The sequence below is a fragment of the Hyla sarda genome, chromosome 6 (assembly GCF_029499605.1).
Source record: "Hyla sarda isolate aHylSar1 chromosome 6, aHylSar1.hap1, whole genome shotgun sequence".
Classification (NCBI taxonomy): Eukaryota; Metazoa; Chordata; class Amphibia; order Anura; family Hylidae; genus Hyla; species Hyla sarda.
The window spans coordinates 256871347-256890271 of NC_079194.1; the positions used below are offsets into that span (position 1 = coordinate 256871347).

At 43.0% G+C, this 18925-nt stretch overlaps 1 protein-coding gene across 1 annotated transcript in view; it reads right to left on the reverse strand.

Moving 5' to 3' along the window:
• Window positions 1–18925, reverse strand: part of ATG2A (autophagy related 2A) — a 157625-nt gene that overhangs the window by 130533 nt on the left and 8167 nt on the right. The window contains exons 3-6 of the mRNA XM_056527047.1: window positions 8525–8677; window positions 8312–8414; window positions 7426–7594; window positions 3305–3475 (exon numbers count right to left, since the gene is read on the reverse strand). Of these exons, the coding sequence (XP_056383022.1) occupies window positions 3305–3475; window positions 7426–7594; window positions 8312–8414; window positions 8525–8677 (596 nt within the window). The remainder of the gene's footprint in view (window positions 1–3304; window positions 3476–7425; window positions 7595–8311; window positions 8415–8524; window positions 8678–18925) is intronic.

Consider the following 18925-nt stretch of genomic DNA (forward strand, 5'->3'; position numbering starts at 1 on the left):
GTTTCCCAAAAGTTTTACATTTTTAAAAAGGGTAATAGCAGAAAATACCCCCCAAAATTTGAAGCCCAATTTCTCCCGATTCAGAAAACACCCCATATGGGGGTGAGAAGTGCTCTGCTGGTACACTACAGGTCTCAGAAGAGAAGGAGTCACATTTGGCTTTTTGAAAGCAAATTTTGCTCTGGGGGCATTTTTAAAAAGGGTAAAAGCTGAAAATACCCTCCAAAATGTGTAACACAATTTCTCCCGAGTACGGCGATACCCCATATGTGACCCTAAACTGTTGCCTTGAAATACGACAGGGCTCCAAAGTGAGAGCGCCATGCGCATTTGAGGCCTAAATTAGGGATTGCATAGGGGTGGACATAGGGGTATTCTACGCCAGTGATTCCCAAACAGGGGGCCTCCAGCTGTTGTAAAACTCCCAGCATGCCTGGACAGTCAGTGGCTGTCTGGTAATACTGGGAGTAGTTGTTTTGCAACAGCTGGAGGCTCCGTTTTGGAAACCGTGGCGTACCAGACGTTTTTCATTTTTATTGGGGAGGGGTATGTGTATATGTAGTGTTTTTTACTTTTTATTTTATTTTTTGGTAGTGTAGTGTAGTGTTTTTAGGGTACAGTCGCACGGGCGGGGGTTCACAGTAGTTTCTCGCTGGCAGTTTGAGCTGCGGCAGAAAATTTGCCGCAGCTCAAACTTGCAGCCGGATACTTACTGTAAACCTCCGCCCATGTGGGTGTACCCTGTACATTCACATTGGGGGGGAACATCCAGCTGTTGCAAAACTACAACTCCCAGCATGTACGGTCTATCAGTGCATGCTGGGAGTTGTAGTTTTGCAACAGCTGGAGGCACACTGGTTGTGAAACACTGAGTTTGGTAACAAACTCAGTGTTTTGCAACTAGTGTGCCTTCAGCTGTTGCAAAAGCTACAACCCCCAGCATGTACGGACAGCGGAAGGGCATGCTGGGTCTTGTAGTTATGCAACAGCTGGAGGCATACTACTTTGGCTGGGGATTGTAGTTATGCAACAGCTGGAGACACACTGGTTTGCTACTTAACTCAGTGTGCCTTCAGCTGTTGCAAAACTACAACTCTCAGCAGTCACCGACAGCCAACGGGCATGCTGGGAGTTGTAGTTATGCAACCAGCAGATGCACCACTACAACTCCCAGCATGCACTTTAGCTGTTTGTGCAAGCTGGGAGTTGTAGTTATACAACAGCTGAAGGTACACTTTTCCATAGAAAGAATGTGTCTCCAGCTGTTGCAAAACTATAAGTCCAAGCATGCCCATAAGGGCATGCTGGGAGTTGTGGTGGTCTGCCTCCTGCTGTTGCATAACTTCAGCTCCCAGCATGCCCTTTTTGCATGCTGGGAGCTGTTGCTAAGCAACAGCAGGAGGCTGTCACTCACCACCAACGATCCACGCTGCAGGTCAGTCCCTCGTCGTCGTCGCCGCCGCTCCTGGGGCCCCGATCCCAACATTGACGCCGGGGATCGGCGCCCGCTCCCGCTCACGTCCTCCGGAAGAGGGGCAGAGCGGGTTTTCGAGAGTAACACCCGCAGCAGTGCCACCTCACCCATGCTGGCTATGGCTGTTCGGGGCCGTCGGAGACGGCCCCGAACAGCCTGTAATTCCGGGTCACCGGGTCACTGGAGACCCGATTGACCCGGAATCTGCCGCAGATCGCTGGACTGAATTGTCCAGCGATCTGCGGCCATCGCCGACATGGGGGGTCATCATGACCCCCCTGGGCGATATGCCGCGATGCCTGCTGAACGATTTCAGCAGGCATCGGGCACCGGCTCCCCTCCAGCTAGCGGCGGGGGGCCGGGATTTGACAGGACGTACTCAAACGTCCTGAGTCCTTAAGGACTAGGAAAAGGGTCCGTTTGAGTACTTCCTTAAGGGGTTATCCCGGAAAGAAAAAAAAATAATTATCCATATGAACCGGCTCCAGAAAGTTAAACAGATTTGTAAATTACTTCTATTAAAAAATCTTCATCCTTTCAGAACTTATGAGCTTCTGAAGTTGAGTTGTTCTTTTCTGTCTAAGTGCTCTCTGATGACACGTGTCTCGGGAACCGCCCAGTTTAGAAGCAAATCCCCATAGCAAACCTCTTCTACTCTGTGCAGTTTCCGAGACAAGCAGAGATGTCAGCAGAGAGCACTGTTGCCAGACAGAAAACAACAACTCAACTTCAGCAGCTGATAATTATTGAAAGGATTAAAGGGGTTATCCAGGGAAAAACTTTTTTATATATATCAACTGGCTCCAGAAAGTAAAACAGATTTGTAAATTACTTCTATTAAAAAATCTTAAACCTTTCAGTACTTATGAGCTTCTGAAGTTAAGGTTGTTATTTTCTGTCTAAGTCCTCTTTGATGACACCTGTCTCGGGAAATGCCCAGTTTAGAAGCAAATCCCCATAGCAAACCTCTTCTAAACTAGGCGTTTCCCGAGACAGGTGTCATCAGAGAGGACTTAGACAGAAAAGAACAACCTTAACTTCAGAAGCTCATAAGTACTGAAAGGATTAATATTTTTTTTAATAGAAGTAATTTACAAATCTGTTTAACTTTCTGGAGCCAGTTGATATATAAAAAAAAGTTTTTTCCTGGAATACCCCTTTAACAGGGGTAAAAGATAAGCCCAATGCAAAATAGAGCTTCTCATCAGAATTCCTCTTCACAGTCCTTTCTAGTCAAGAAAAGTCTTTTTGTTGAAATGTAAATCTTGCCCAGCACAACAGGAGTCTAGGGTTAGCCAGCCCAACTCCTCTTGTTCCCCACCTCTGTGCCCACTTGCATACTCCTACCCACCCTTTGATTAACAGCAAGTAAGCTGCAAGCTGGCATGGAGACTGTGAAAAAGAGGAGATGGGCTGTCTGACCCTGGGCTCCTGCCATGCTCAGGAACATCCCATGGACACTTGAGTCTCATTTATATAATATGAAAAAGGCCAGGGTGCTATGGAGGGAAAAAAGGTTTGCCTAGAACCATGACGAGAAGTTCCTGAACCCTGACGAGAAGTTCCATTTAGCTATTGGCTTACTTACTGTATCTGCTGAGAGGTCTACTTAAAAAATATGACAAATAAGTTCATAAAGTTACTTGCATATTATTCAAAGGCAATGCGGTTTACAGACGCACATGTGGAGAGGAGTCCAAAATATAAAATAATGGATTCATAATAACAGTAACGCAAATGATTATACTTAACAATACATATAATATTTACCCCACCATAATTTCTAGAGTGAACAGATACATAAGAACATCTACGCTCCAGTCCTGTTACCTTCGGTCCTGGAAACATGTCATTCTGCTTTAGTTTGATGACCAATTCTGTACATCCAGAGCAGCTGCCAATTTGGAGGGTAGGGGTACTAGGGGGTTGTGCTGGTCGACTAGCAGCCGCTGCTGCTTGAGATGAATCAGTTTCTGTGTGCTTACTAGGATCAGAAAGGTTCTGTGGACATAGAAAATACAATAAAAAAATGATAAACAGGAACGTATAAAAAAGAATTACCTGTACAATGTTATGTATATTTGGGCAATAAGACATTACATTACAATAGCACCGTATTGTGGTCACAACACCTGGACTTTCCATAGTTCTGAGCAGTACTTATGGGACCGGATTCTGCAGCCGTAATACAGAGCTGTGAAACCAATGTTTGTAACAAACAGGAGTAGACTTAAAGGGGTATTCCAGGATTTTTTTCTATACCCCAATATTTAGTTTTAACAACATACAAGATGACTGTTGTCTCAGATTTTTCACAGCTTGCAATGCGGCCGAGACCTGACTCAATAGTCAGCTGATGACAGGGAGCCTGTCTGCTTCAATGGGTGGAGCGACCGCCGGGTGGGAGAGAGATCAATCCGCAACTAATGCAACAGCTGTAGGCACCCTGATTGAATACCACAGGTCTTTTGAATGGATGCAGCTCATTTATGTTTCAATGGGTGGGGTGGCTGATGTGTGGGAGGGAGGAAAATGGAATTATGGGATTTGTAGTAAAAAAAAAGAAAACAAACAGGAAATACCAGTTCACAAAAGCTAGCCACATTGTTATGGTAATCTCACAAGCGCAGATCCTTCCTAAACATGTCCATTACTGTGTGCCAGGTACGTACTAAAATCACCATTTGGTGGATAACCCCTTTAACCTCTTTATACCCAAAAGTTTTGGTCCCGGAGGTTATAACAAGGTAATAAGCACTGTCATTTGAAGACATTTTGCATATATTAATAGTACAAAGGAACATAAGAAAAGTCACCTGAAATAATAGGCAAGCTTTAAAGGGGTATTCCAGGCAAAAACTTTTTTTTATATATCAACTGGCTCTGGAAAGTTAAACAGATTTGTAAATTACTTCTATTAAAAAATCTTAATCCTTCCAATAGTTATTAGCTTCTGAAGTTTTCTGTCTAACTGCTCAATGATGATGTCACGTCACAGGAGCTGTGCATGATGGGAGAATACCCCTTGCATGATGGGAGAATATCCCCATAGGAGTTGGACAGCTCCCGGGACGTGAGTCATCAGAAAGCAGTTAGACAGAAAACAGTAACTCAACTTCAGAAGCTAATAACTATTGGAAGGATTAATATTTTTTAAATAGAAGTAATTTACAAATCTGTTTAACTTTCCGGAGCCAGTTGATATATATATATAAAAAAGTTTTTGCCTGGAATACCCCTTTAACTTTATTCTTCATCATTCTTATTATTTAAGGCAGTGTTTCCCAACCAGGATGCCTCCAGATGTTGCAAAACTACAACTCCCAGCATGCCCGGACAGCCAAAGGCTGTCCGGGCATGTTGGGAGTTGTAGTTTTGCAACACCTGGAGGCCCCCTGGTTGGGAAACACTGATTTAAGGGATACCAGAAAAAGTATTTTATATTTGCTTGTTCCAAATGCCGGTGGATAGACCATCTGTCAAAATGTCCTTTCTTCTACATAGATTTGCTCAGCACTTTTTGGCATCGGTCACAATACAGAACAATGTGCTTACTCAAAAAATCAATAACTGAGAAGGTACAGCGCTGTGGCTCAGTGGGCACTTTCTTGAGAATACACAGTCACAACGGCAGTGTAAGAGGGGAAAAGATGAGTACAGATTTTTTTTTATTTTATTTTATTGGCCCAGCCTGAGCACATTTATATAGAAGATTATCAAGACTGCAAAGAAAAAACTTATGGGGAGAGCTATCATTGCATTTAGACCTTTTTTTCTTGCTTAAGTTGGGTGCATAATATGTTGCATGTGTGCCTAAGCACTTTTTAAGGTGACTTTTGTGGGTACACAGAAAGTACCTAACAGCCTTACCTAAGCAACTTTCAGTTTTCAATTAGTGGTAAACTATTTATGAAGTGGGAATGTCGTACATATGCATTAAAAAGTTGCAAACCTAAGTCAGGTAAGAAATGGCTTTCACAGCAGTCTTTGGAGAGTACTTTTAAAAATACTCAGAAAAAGAGGCAACTGCAAACTGACAGTTTTCCTTTAACCCCTTAAGGACTCAGCCCATTTTGGCCTTAAGGACTCAGACAATTAAATTTTTACGTTTTCATTTTTTCCTCCTCGCCTTCTAAAAATCATAACTCTTTTATATTTTCATCCACAGACTAGTATGAGGGTTTGTTTTTTGCGCGACCAGTTGTCCTTTGTAATGACATCACTCATTATATCATAAAATGTATGGCGCAACCAAAAAACACTATTTTTGTGGGGAAATTAAAACGAAAAACGCAATTTTGCTAATTTTGCAAGGTTTTGTTTTCACGCCGTACAATTTATGGTAAAATGACGTGTTCTTTATTCTGAGGGTCAATACGATTAAAATGATACCCATTATTACGTACTTTTATATTATTGTTGCGCTTAAAAAAAATCACCAACTTTTTAACCAAATTAGTACGTTTATAATCCCTTTATTTTGATGACCTCTAACTTTTTTATTTTTCCGTATAAGTGGCGGTATGGGAGCTCATTTTTTGCGCCATGATCTGTACTTTTTTTTGGTACCACATTTGCATATAAAAAAAACTTTTAATACATTTTTTATAATTTTTTATTTAATAAAATGTATTAAAAAAGTAGGAATTTTGGACTTTTTTTTTTTTTTTTCGTTCACGCCGTTCACCGTACGGGATCATTAACATTTTATTTTAATAGTTCGGACATTTACGCACGCGGCGATACCAAATATGTCTATAAAAAATGTTTTTTTACGCTTTTTGGGGGTAAAATAGGAAAAAACGGACGTTTTACTTTTTTATTGGGGGAGGGGATTTTTCACTTTTTTTTTACTTTTACTTTTACATTTTTTTACATTTTTTTTTACACTTGAATAGTCCCCATAGGGGACTATTCATAGCAATACCATGATTGCTAATACTGATCTGTTCTATGTATAGGACAAAGAACAGATCAGTATTATCGGTCATCTCCTGCTCTGGTCTGCTCGATCTCAGACCAGAGCAGGAGATGCCGGGAGCCGCACGGAGGAAGGAGAGGGGACCTCCGTGCGGCGTTATGAATGATCGGATCCCCGCAGCAGCGCTGCGGGCAATCCGATCGTTCATTTAAATCGCGAACTGCCGCAGATGCCGGGATCTGTATTGATCCCGGCACCTGAGGGGTTAATGGCGGACGCCCGCGAGATCGCGGGCGTCGGCCATTGCCGGTGGGTCCCTGGCTGCGATCAGCAGCCGGGATCAGCCGCGCATGACACGGGCATCGCTCCGATGCCCGTGGTTATGCTTAGGACGTAAATGTATGTCCTGGTGCGTTAAGTACCACCTCACCAGGACGTACATTTACGTCCTGCGTCCTTAAGGGGTTAAGGGCTAAAAGAAGCTAAGTGGACCCGACACTTCCCTTAGTAGGGCCACACTCCCTTCTCTTCAGCTCAAAGAGCCAAAGCACTTCTGTGTGCAGGGTGTGATTTTACGATTGTCTGAAGCACATACACCTTCCTCATCTGTATTCACTGCTTCTCTAACCATATGACCTGCTCAGCTCTCAAGGAAGCCCCACGTTACAGCTCACACAGGAAACAAGGGCAGGGGCTGATGGTTTGTGCAGAGTTTTTTTTTGCAGCACCAAGTTGTATTTTCAAAGGCTGTTTATGGGGGCATGTTTTTGAAACAAATCGGCTTTGATGCTTGGTGGAGTCATGGTGAGTATGACTATATTTCTTATTTAAGTTTTTTATTTTTAATCACTTTTGGCTGGATATCTCCTTTAATAACAGGTAATCGCATATTTTGTATATGATTCACCCAAAAAAATATATATATATATATAACTAACAGATATCAATACAGCATGGCAGTACGTAAACTAATTTCTGTGGCAGAAGACAAAAATTGGCAGTTTTGGATTATCAATACTCATCGTTTTACCTCTGGATCAGGTGTAGGAGAATGTGTGTGTCGCCGGTTCTTGAAATCTTCATAATGTAGTGAGACGCCACTGAGCTGAAGGATCTTCTGGATAAATGCTGGGGGTTGATGTATATCCACAGGGAAGGTCTGACCAGAGTCTCTAACAGCCTCATCACAATAATCTAGTCTGAGGGAACAAGAGGAACACCATGAGGATTACAGTAAGAAATAAATGGAGGACACTATTTATACATAGCTATTCCCATTGTAGGTAAAATGGTCAACTTGCTATGGAATCTTGAGGCAAAATCAAATGTTTGCAGATGGTGTTAGTAGTGGGACCCAGAGTGATCACCCACTAAGAACAGTTCTGAAAAGTGTTGTCTATAAGGAGACAATTACTTTGAAGAGAAGGGGAAGTCAGTAATTAAAGGAAATCTGTCACCAGTGTCACCTGCACTAATCTATTTGTACCGACAGATAGTGCAGGTGACCCTGATGACAACGGTACTTACCTTGTTCCATTCCGTGCCAGGCATCTCCGGTAATCTTCTCCGTTAAGCTTCAGCTCCGAGCCCGGTTTGGGGCATGGGCGGAGCTTACTGATGTCATCGCTGCTGCAAGACCCAGCAGAGAGCAGCAGCAGCTTGGAGCATGGGTGGAGCTTAGTGACATCACCGCTGCGGCTCCCTGCTGGGTCCCGCTGCTAGAGAACAGCAGTGGTGACGTCACTAAGCTTCGCCCGTGCCCCAAGCAGGGCCAGGAGCTGAAGCATAACGTAGAAGATTACCGGAGATTACTGGCACGGAGGGTAAGTACCAACAGGTTAGTGCAGGTGACACTGGTGACAGATTTCCTTTAACATATTGTACAAACAAACAACTGAAAGGGAATGAAATCTGACCTTTTAATGTGAATTTCCAGGGCTGTCCCACTGGTAGAATCTGCTGGCATATTTTCAATTCGGATAATGGTATCTAAGAAGGTCACCTTAATCCTCCGAAGCACTATATAAGATAGAAGATACAGTATTATGCAGCCAATAAAAAGTAACCTATGAATCAGACTCAAGGATAAAATGTAGTTATCTACAGTAGAGAGATGAAGTCAAAAGTACCTGTCTCTATAGTTTGTGCAAACATTTCCAGTCCTTCAATGGGCTGAGGAGGCTCTGAAGGTTCCTCAGCCTGCTCCTTTAGGCACTCCTGGGCTAGCTGCATGCTGGTGGTCATACATGAGGACCAGCTGTGTGACTCTGGACCTCCTGAACCTGGAGAGGTGATAAAGACACAAAGAAAAGCAAATCAGGATGAAGTCATAAAGAAAAACCTGCATCCAAATGTGTGCCATCAGTGGTAATGCACACACAATGCTTTAAGAGGGGGTTCCCACCATAACATTTTATAATCCATTGCTAGGATAGGTAAAAAAAAAAGCACAGGCCTGAATGGAATTTACAGGGACTGAGGGCAAAGCAGTGAAAATTCTCCATAACTCCTTTTATAGTGAGAAACCGCCTTAAAATCAGGGCTTGACTAATGTATGAATCTAGGAGCCAGCAAAAAAAGTTACCCACAATGCAGCATGTCACGTAACATTATGTCATATGATCAGTCATTAGTGTGCCCTCATATCTCCTGTATCACAGTCATTACTGTCCCCTTATCTCTCCCAGTGTGTCACAGCTATTAGTGTGCTCTCCCCCCACTTGTGTCACAATTAATACTGTCCTCCCATCTCCCCATGTCATAGTCAATACTGTCCCCCTCATCCCCACCTTGTTAGTCATTGCTGTCCCCTCATCAACCCCGTGTCAGTTATTACTGCCCCCCTCATCTCCCTGTCTGTCCTCGTATCTTTAAAAACCAAAGAAACTATTTTACTTATTTCTGCCTCTGTTCCCACATTGATCCCCATGTTCTGCCCCCAGTGTTCAGCATCTTGTGCATTAGGTCGGTGCTCCGGTGTCATGTGACTGCAGCAGTCCCCAGATATTTGCTGCTCATGTAACACTGAAGTGCCAACCTTAGGCAGTACAAGAGTACGAGAACAGGCGATCAGGGCAGGAAAGGAAGAGCTGTACAATAAATGAAAAAGGACAACAAAAACCTGGGCACCAGAACCAAATTCTTAGTCGCAAAGACCCGATGCCCGGGTCGCGGCCTGCTTTAAATGTATACACAGTAGTAAAAAAGCACTACCATCAACAATCTTAATCCTAGCAAGCACATTATCAATATTTGGTCTAGTGGGGGTGATTTTGCAGGTGAGAAATTACGGTATTCTGATCATTGTAGACATCTTGCAAGGAATCTCCATTCAGCTGGCAGCCTCCCAATAATGGAAATGGTCAGATTGGGGACAAATTTACCTGATGTAACCTAAGATTTAGATGCTGGCAGTGGGCTCTCGATTGCATAGCTCCTTATATCTGCTGACATACTATGTCCGTGTATAAATGACACTGCTTTGACTGGCGATGTTCAACCCCCCCCCCCTTTATCATCTGTGTTTCCAGTATTATTGGTTGATGGTAGCAAGGAATACCTGCCTTTGAGCTTTGACACGGCCCCCACTTCTCTTACTGTGCTGAGCACCTGTATTGGGGGTCCTATTAACTGCAGCAGGGAGAAACTTCCAGAGCTCCCCCACAATCCTCCCGTTACATGATGTATTTTACTACAGTCCCCTCTGAGGCTGACCAACATTGCGATCGCTAAAAGGGGGAGGGCGCGATCTGTTGTCATTGCAGCTGGAGGGTGAATGGTGTGTAAACTAACCTTTCAAAACAGAATTGCATTTTCTTGTTTGATTTCAACCCACAAATACGGTAATTGTTTTGGTTCGCATTATATTTTATGGTATAATAAAGGATGCCATTTCAAAGTACAACTGGTTATGCATGAAATGAAAAACTAAAGAGATAGCTTTTAGAAGGCAAGGAAGAAAAAAAATCAAAAATATACATTTTCCTTGTCACTAAAGGCATTAACCTTTAATAAACTCCCACCCAATATGTTTAACAAAATAAAGTGTATTTTTAGAAGTAATAAAATAAAGTGGTGGACATATTCAAACTATTTTTTTTTTATAACTGTTTATTTATGAGTTTTAAGAATTTTACAAGATAACAAATAAAAATAAAATTCAAAAAAATAAATAAAAATGGAAGGAGAAAGCAACACTTAGAGAAAATTACAGCCATTTGATGAATCATATCAAAGAGAGAAAAAGCTGGTATATTAACTAGGTGTTTCCTCAGGGATTTGAGAATAATACATTGGTGAAAATATTAGTTTCTCTTTTTTACTTTATCTGCACCACATTTGGGTAAAATGTCGCACACGTTATGAGCACCACATATTCAGATACTCAACATTATTTATACTTTTTAAGCACCATGCCAGTCAATTTGTTTTTAGAAAAGAGGCATGGCCATGCTTTTAGTGCATTTTAGCCTTCATCATCATAATCATCATCAAAAGGTATTTATATCCACTTTCCAGTGCAGAAAAGTGTTGCAGTTACTGTGCTGATCTGGCTTGTTATTGTGCATTAAGTTTTTTGTTTTTTTTTCATAAAAAAAAAAAAAAAAAAGTTGTGCGATCTTTATTTTTTACACAAATATTTAAAGACTTTTTTTTTTTTAAAGTGTACCTCGTTTGCAAAAATGTTTTATAATGTACATAATAACATTGTATGTATATTTGTAAAAAAAAATTGTATATTTTCAGGTGAAAAAATGCTGTCTTGTCCCTGCAGATATAGCCTGTGTGTCTAAGAGACAAAATAAAGGAAGTGAGGGCAGGACAAGCAGGGCTCCGTGCGGGCTCCTGGCTTGTCAATCAGCCTGCTATGTGAGTCGGGAGCATGTCACAGAGCCTCAGTGCACAGGGCCCCGCTTGTCCTCAGTGCACAGGGCCCAGCTTGTCCTCAGTGCACAGGGCCCAGCTTGTCCTCAGTGCACAGGGCCCCGCTTGTCCTCAGTGCACAGGGCCCCGCTTGTCCTCAGTGCACAGGGCCCCGCTTGTCCTCAGTGCACAGGGCCCTGATTGTCATCTTTGTACAGGGCCCCGCTTGTCCTCAGTGCACAGGGCCCCGCTTGTCCTCAGTGCACAGAGCCCTGATTGTCATCAGTGTACAGGGCCTCGCTTTTCCTCAGTGTACAGAGCCCCGCTTGTCCTCCTACACTTCCTATATTCTGTCTCTGCCCAGAGACACGAAGACAATAGCTGCAGGGACAAACCGTAATTTTTTCACCCAAATATACACATTTGTTAACAATGTATATTACAAATATACATATAACTTTATTTTCTACATTATATAAAATGTTTTTGTAAATGACAGGTACACTTTAACACCGAAACAATACACATGTACACCCTTATTACATTAGCTAATGTTTACTTAATGTTAGAAAAATATGAAATTGGTGTAAAGTGACCTGAACAAAGTCATTAGGGTTTTGGTTTAGGACATTGGTTTGAATAGGATCCTGTATGTTTCACAGTGTGAACCTTGCTTCAGACGGATAAACTCAAGAAATTACCTCTTCTGTCAGAATTGATTTATTAAAGAGTACCTCTCATGTTAAATGTTATAGTTTTCCCAGTTCACTGCCCCCATCATGATAAACCATTTTTTTTAGTTTTCTACCTTGATATTGCTCTGTATTTTCTGCTCAGTCATATTCACAGACATCTACATCCAAAGGGTGAGGAAAAATTGTACAGATCACAAGACTTTTATCACAAGCTAAAACCCTAGAAGAACAGTTTATGGCCAAAGGCTATCCTAGAAGCCTTATCACAAATGCATACTCCAGGACAAAAGAGGACCCAGGAAGATTGCCTGGATAGGCAACAAGGAACATCACCCTGGGATGAAACAAAGGGTAAATTCGGACTCAACTTTAGAACCACATACTCAGCTGGCCACAAAGCAATAAAAGAAATCCTTCAGAAACACTGGCACATACTGCTATCTGACCCATGCCTGAACGAAATTCTTCCAACAGCACCAGGGATCACTTTCCAACGGGCACCTACTCTACGGGGCATGATTGCCCCAAATAGATTGAAACGTCACACTCAGACAAGATGAGGCCACGGGCTGGAAAAAGGGAGCATACAGGTGTAACAAGCCGAGATGTCTATGCTGTAAGACCATCAAACACGGCTCAACTTCCTTCTCAAGCACAAACATAGGAGAATCCTTCCAAATAAAGAAGCATCTGACATGACAAAAATATATTGCGTATTTAATAGAATGCAGATATATATATATGTAAGAAACAATATGTGGGAACAACCCAACCCCTGCACATCAGACTAAACCAACATTGAGTAAAAGAACTTGGTTGAACTTGATGGACGTATGTCTTTTTTCGACCGTACTAACTATGTAACTATGTAACTTTCAAATGCACGGACTGTCACGCCACTGCAGTAGGCACCATCAAGATGATCCTGAGCCCATCACTATTATTCCTATTGATCAGGATCATCTGCCTGTGAATAACCGATTTGAGACACTTGTTTGGAAAGAAATGTTTTGGAACTACAATATGGAATCCTTACAGCCGCATGGACATAAAGGACATCTGCAAAAAAAAAAAAAAAAAAACTTATTCCCTATCCACAGGATAGGGGATAAGGGTTTGATCATGGGGGGGTCCGAATCCTGGGACCCCCCGCCATCACCTGCACGGGGCCACGGCTCTGCCGTGGCTCTCCTGTGCAGGAGGCGTGCCGGCCCCAGCGTGACATCGTGGCCGACACACCTCCTCCATCTAGTTCTATGGGAGAGGCGGGGAGGCAGCGTTCGTGCCTCCCCCATAGAACTATATGAGGAAGGGGCGTACTGTCGACTTCAGAGAGGTCGACGCTACGCACATTAGCCGCTCACATAGGGTGCTTTCATTTACCCTAGATCATCCCTCGTGAAATGAGTACCCCCTAGCCTCACTTACCTTATACTTTGGATTATCTATAATCATTGTTTTTATTACTATATTCGCGTTCATTGAAATCCTGCATCATATTAACACATTATTTAGTTGTGTGTATGATTTTACAATTACTGACATCCAGCACTTTGACATATTGAGTGAATACAACAAAATACTTTTACTTTAAATTCACACTGATCCATTGACTCTACACTATCATTAGTGCTTTCTCAGCTTCAACAAGCTCACTAAAATAGATCTTAAACATGCATTCTGTTCTTGATCTGCATATATGGTCCCCCATCCTTTTGGCAGCCTGCGCATTCTGTAGTTGAATGCTGAAGCACTCCACTCTGTCCAGCATTAGCACCCAGCACTCTGCGGATTAAAACTAGTCTGGAGCGTGCGCTCTGAGCTCGGCGCTCCCCACCCGAATCTGACATGGGGAATATCCGGCTTCTGGTGCACAGTCCGTGCACCAGACCGTAAATTGAACTATTTTTGGACTTCTCCACACACAGGATATTTAATACTAATATATACAGTTACGTTACGTGACGTCATTAAGTGTATGCACGAAGTCTCAAATGAGAAGAGCTCTTATTTGACGGGCTTTTTCTTGTGTATAAGTCAGGCCACCACATGTGTATACTAAGGACCTTAGGAAGAGAGGAGCAGGTCCCCTCGAAACGCATTGTCCCTTTTAAGTTAAATAAAGCCAATATTGTTTATTATTTTGTGTCTGGTACCGGGATAATACTACCTATATAACTTCCACCCAGCACTCAGCGAGCGCCGACCAGGTGTCATCTTCTTCTCCTGCACTGTGGGAGCTAATACTATGATTACAGCCCATGATATAGCAATAAGTTTAAGGTAGTGTCCAGCCAAATGACTAACTGACGGCTATTTGCAATTGCAGGCTGCGATTATACAGATAGGGCAGGCAACCTTACCTTATGGCCAATTGCAGATTGCTGCTGTATTTATATATATGGCCAACATTTTATTGAGAGATTATCTTTAAACAGGTTTCTTTTTCCACACTTGTAAAAAACTGTCAAAGCAGGTGCAAAAAAGGTCTAAGGCTGCTCACCAGAGATGAGCGAACTTACAGTAAATTTGATTCGTCACAAACTTCTCGGCTCGGCAGTTAATGACTTATCCTGCATAAATTAGTTCAGCTTTCAGGTGCTCCTGTGGGCTGGAAAAGGTGGATACATTCTTTGGAAAGAGTCTCCTAGGACTGTATCCACCTTTTCCAGCCCACGGGAGCACCTGAAAGCTGAACTAATTTATGCAGGATAAGTCATCAACTGCCGAGCTGAGAAGTTTGTGACGAATCGAATTTTCTGTAAGTTCGCTCATCTCTACTGCTCACACAACTTAGATAGCTGTCATCTGACTCTTCATGCAGAAGATAGCTATCCCTTCCACCTACCCCATAAGCAAACATGCTTGGCTGAGTGTGCAAATGTTTTAAAAGTGGAGAGGGAAATATGGCAGTGCCAGTCTCCTGTGTAGAGCATTTTTAAATCCTACAAGTCCAATGCTTTCTTTCCTTTGCCACAGGAGAAGTGAATACACCCTCTCATTTAATAGTTGGCCAGGTCACTGATACTGGTAGTTTCAGTTGCCGTTCATCCCACCTTATCAAGTGATGACATATCTGACCTGTGGCTATCCCACCAATCCTAAAAATTAAGTAGCTGCAGAGGTAGTGTAGCTGTGGGTTTTTCTTAACACAGAATTTAAGCTGCACCCCCTTTATACTCATGATTGGTGGGGTCCCAAAGATAAGACCCACACTGAACACAGCAATATTCCCTAATTTGAGATAAAGATGGAAGTAACCACAAGTGGGGGCATAGTCTGCATGGCAGCCTGGGCGGAAACGCCAAAGTTAATTTCTGAACTTTTGCAGGTTATCCTGCTCACAGCTCTGCCCTCCTGCCGGATACTAGCTACATAGTGGGCTTGCTGGACTCCATGCCTGCTTGGGATCATTTTGGGACTGATACTGCCAGAATCCGCCTTGGGAAATGGCCCTTTTTGCCTGATTGTGGACAGAGCGCCCACCATCTTACCAGCCGTCCTTTGCCTGTCCTAGGGCCATAAAGATCTGCTCTTTGTGCTCTCTGCAAGACCTGACCTGCACTCTGGCTGATGTTTTCTGGTCCTGTGCCCCTTCGGTCCTCAGCTGCCTGCCGAGTGGGAAGTATGCTCTAGGTCAGTGGTCTTCAACCTGCGGGCCTCCAGATGTTGCAAAACTACAACTCCCAGCATGCCCGGAAAGCCAACGGCTGTCCGGGCATGCTGGGAGTTGTAGTTTTAATTTAGCCAAACAACAACACGGCAAACATTAAGCGCCGTATGTAGGTCCCGGGGGTACCAATATATAGCCAAAAACAAAGATACCCACAATACTAATATTATTTCAAAAAGTATGACAATCTTTATTAGACAATATAAAACAAACAATTAAAAATAATTAAAAGGCAGAGGATAACCTTAGGCAGGAGACAACAGTGCCAGTGAATCTGGTATGGGTAATGTAGGTGTTCAGTCGAGAGCATATACAATATAAAACTGACACTGCTGCAAACTCATAATATAGTACAATATAGATATAACATCTAACATACATCAGTATAACATAGGGAGCAGCAATGCAGTATAACATACAGAAATAGGGACCCAAAATTAGTAATACCTAAAGAGACAACCTGTCATATACCCACAAGCCAGGAACACCAAGCACCAACACCCCAACGCACGTTTCGCGTATGGGCTTCGTATGGGCTTCATATGGGCTTCGCGAAACGTGCGTTTGGATGTTGGTGCTTGGTGTTCCTGGCTTGTGGGTATATGACAGGTTGTCTCTTTAGGTATTACTAATTTTGTGTCCCTATTTCGGTATGTTATACTGCATTGCTGCTCCCCATGTTATACTGATGTATATCAGATGTTATATCTATGCTGTACTATATTATAAGTTTGCAGCAGTGTCAGTTTTATATTGTATATGCTCTCGACTGAACACCTACATTACCCATACCAGATTCACTGGCACTTGTTGTCTCCTGCCTAAGGTTATCCTCTGCCTTTTAATTGTTTGTTTTATATTGTCTAATAAAGATTGTCATACTTTTTGAAATAATATTAGTATTGTGGGTCTCTTTGTTTTTGGCTATATATGAGTTGTAGTTTTGCAACATCTGGAGGTCCGCAGGTTGAAGACCACTGCTCTAGGTTCTCTTCTGCCTGCCAGCGTCCAACTGCTTCTTTCTGCAAGTGCGCACAGGGCACATCATGTGAGTCGGCTTCTCTGCTCTTCCTCTTGTCTGTCAGTGTATCAAAGGGTGTTGAACCAGAGGTCTGCACTGACATACTGCTCTGCCTTCTCTGGCTGTGACCTGTTGTGCACATTACATCTATGCACCCTTATACAGTGGCCATTTCTCTGTGTGACCCTTCTGCTAGTGCCAATTACTTGCCTATATGGAGCAACAGACACTGGTAACAACACACGCCTTCTGCAGCAGTGTGCTGTCACCAGCGTATGTTCCTCTATATACTCCTCCTGCAGGGTACCACAGCAAGTGGCCCTTGCCCTGTATACTCCCTCCTGCAATGATCTGCTACAAAGTGACTATTGCTCTGTATTCTGCTCCTGTTACTGCTGTACATTCCCATTGCCCTGTCTTATTCGCCTGCAGTAAGCTCCTACAAGTCCCTGTTGCTCTGTATACACCTCCTGCTGTGTGCTGCAACCAGGGACTGTTGTTCTGTATACTCCTCCTCCAGTGTGCGGTGGTGGGTCTCCCTATCCTTTACCATGGTAACATAGTAACATATAGTTTGCAAGGTTGAAAAAAAAAAAAAAAAAGTCTAACTCAAGTTTAACCAATAAACCTACTGTGTTGATCCAGAGGAAGGCAAAAACCCCATGAGGCTGATGCCAATTGCCCCATGACAGAGGAAACATTTCTTCCCACCTCCAATATGGCAATCAGAATAAATCCCTGGATCAATGTTCTATCTACATAATTCTAGTATCCATAACCTGTTATACGATATTTAAAAAAAAAAAAAAAAAAATATTAACTTGATTATTGTAACTTAGTTTGTAAGGTTGAGAAAAAAAGACAAGGGTTCAATGAGATGCCCGGACCAACAAGGGGAGAGGAAAGGGATAATGGGGTTGGATAATGAGAGCCATGAGGCTGCACAGCTGGACACTCATGCCCATAGGGGCTACGGTTCACATAGCACCAAAAGGACGTTGCAGCAAAACTGAGCAGATTTGCCAGGACGGATTATTGAGATTATGCCCATGAGTATGGTTCTGAGTCCGTGCACAATGTGGTCCTCCCAGTTCTCTACCTCCGAGGAGATAGATATTCCTCCACTGTAAGCCTTCTCCTGGATGGCCTCCTGGCTAATACCTCGACAGAAGAGCCTGCCCCAGAGCTAACTTTAGCTGATGTTCTTGTAGCAGTGAGCCTGGGCAACAACCAGTTGGTGGGCATTAGAGAGTATTTCAACATTCTTCGCTAGGACCTCAAGAAGATTTCTGAGCATACTACTGCCCTAGTTGGGGATTTGAAGGCATAGAGCATCTTGGATCACTCTCCTCTATTGGTTTAGCTTATATTGGGGGAGGATGTAGAGGTACCAAGGCCCTTACGGCCTCCGATTCCATTTTGGTTGCAGATATTACCACAACTAAAATAGTCTCTGTTGAGATTACTCAATTCCCGACTGTTAACGCTGGAATGGCCCCTGCATCTGTGGTTTCGGACTCTTGCAAGGCCTTTCTACAGGGTCTACTTATTAGAGACGTTTGCATCCAGAAGTCCTGTACAAGGAAGAGGGGGATTAGGCTGCAGCAGTAGGTGTTGGATATGTAATCTCAGTATGCTGCAGATCCTACTTTGACCTCTAGGTGTGGGAGGAATCTACTGCTGATATACCTTTAAAGTTGGGAAAGTACAGGTAGATTGATTGTCTCCATTGCCAGGGCTAAACAAAGTGTGGCACATATTGGGTGTCTGTTGGATTCTTTTGGGCAGAGGTTACTGAGGACAGGGGAGTTTTGGAGGCAAAGTTGTCATTTAATAGGGATACATATGCATCTACAACCATCTGTTCTGCATCGGATCTTGATGCTTACGTTAACGTTATTGCTCTGCCGTTATTGACCCTGATGAGCGATACTTCTCCCACAGTTGTTGAGAATGCCTATGGCTGCAGTAGAGGAGGGTTGCCTTCCCTGATGTATACTGGAAGCCGCAGACTCAGCAAAGATCCTCTTTATGCAGTTTCCCACATCTCTATATCTCTACTCTTTTCGAAAGTCAAACTGTTGGGTCCTTGGGAATAAGTAGGGAAAGGTTATCCTCTCACCAGTCCAGGCAAATTAAACTGGCTTTATGCAGGGTAGGTCAACCATGGATAACATTCCCTGCTTATTTCTGGATCTCCTCTTTTTACCTAACCCTTTTTCTTATTTGTGGCCTCTTAAATGCAACAGCTGGGTGTTTGTTCCACTCTAAATATGGG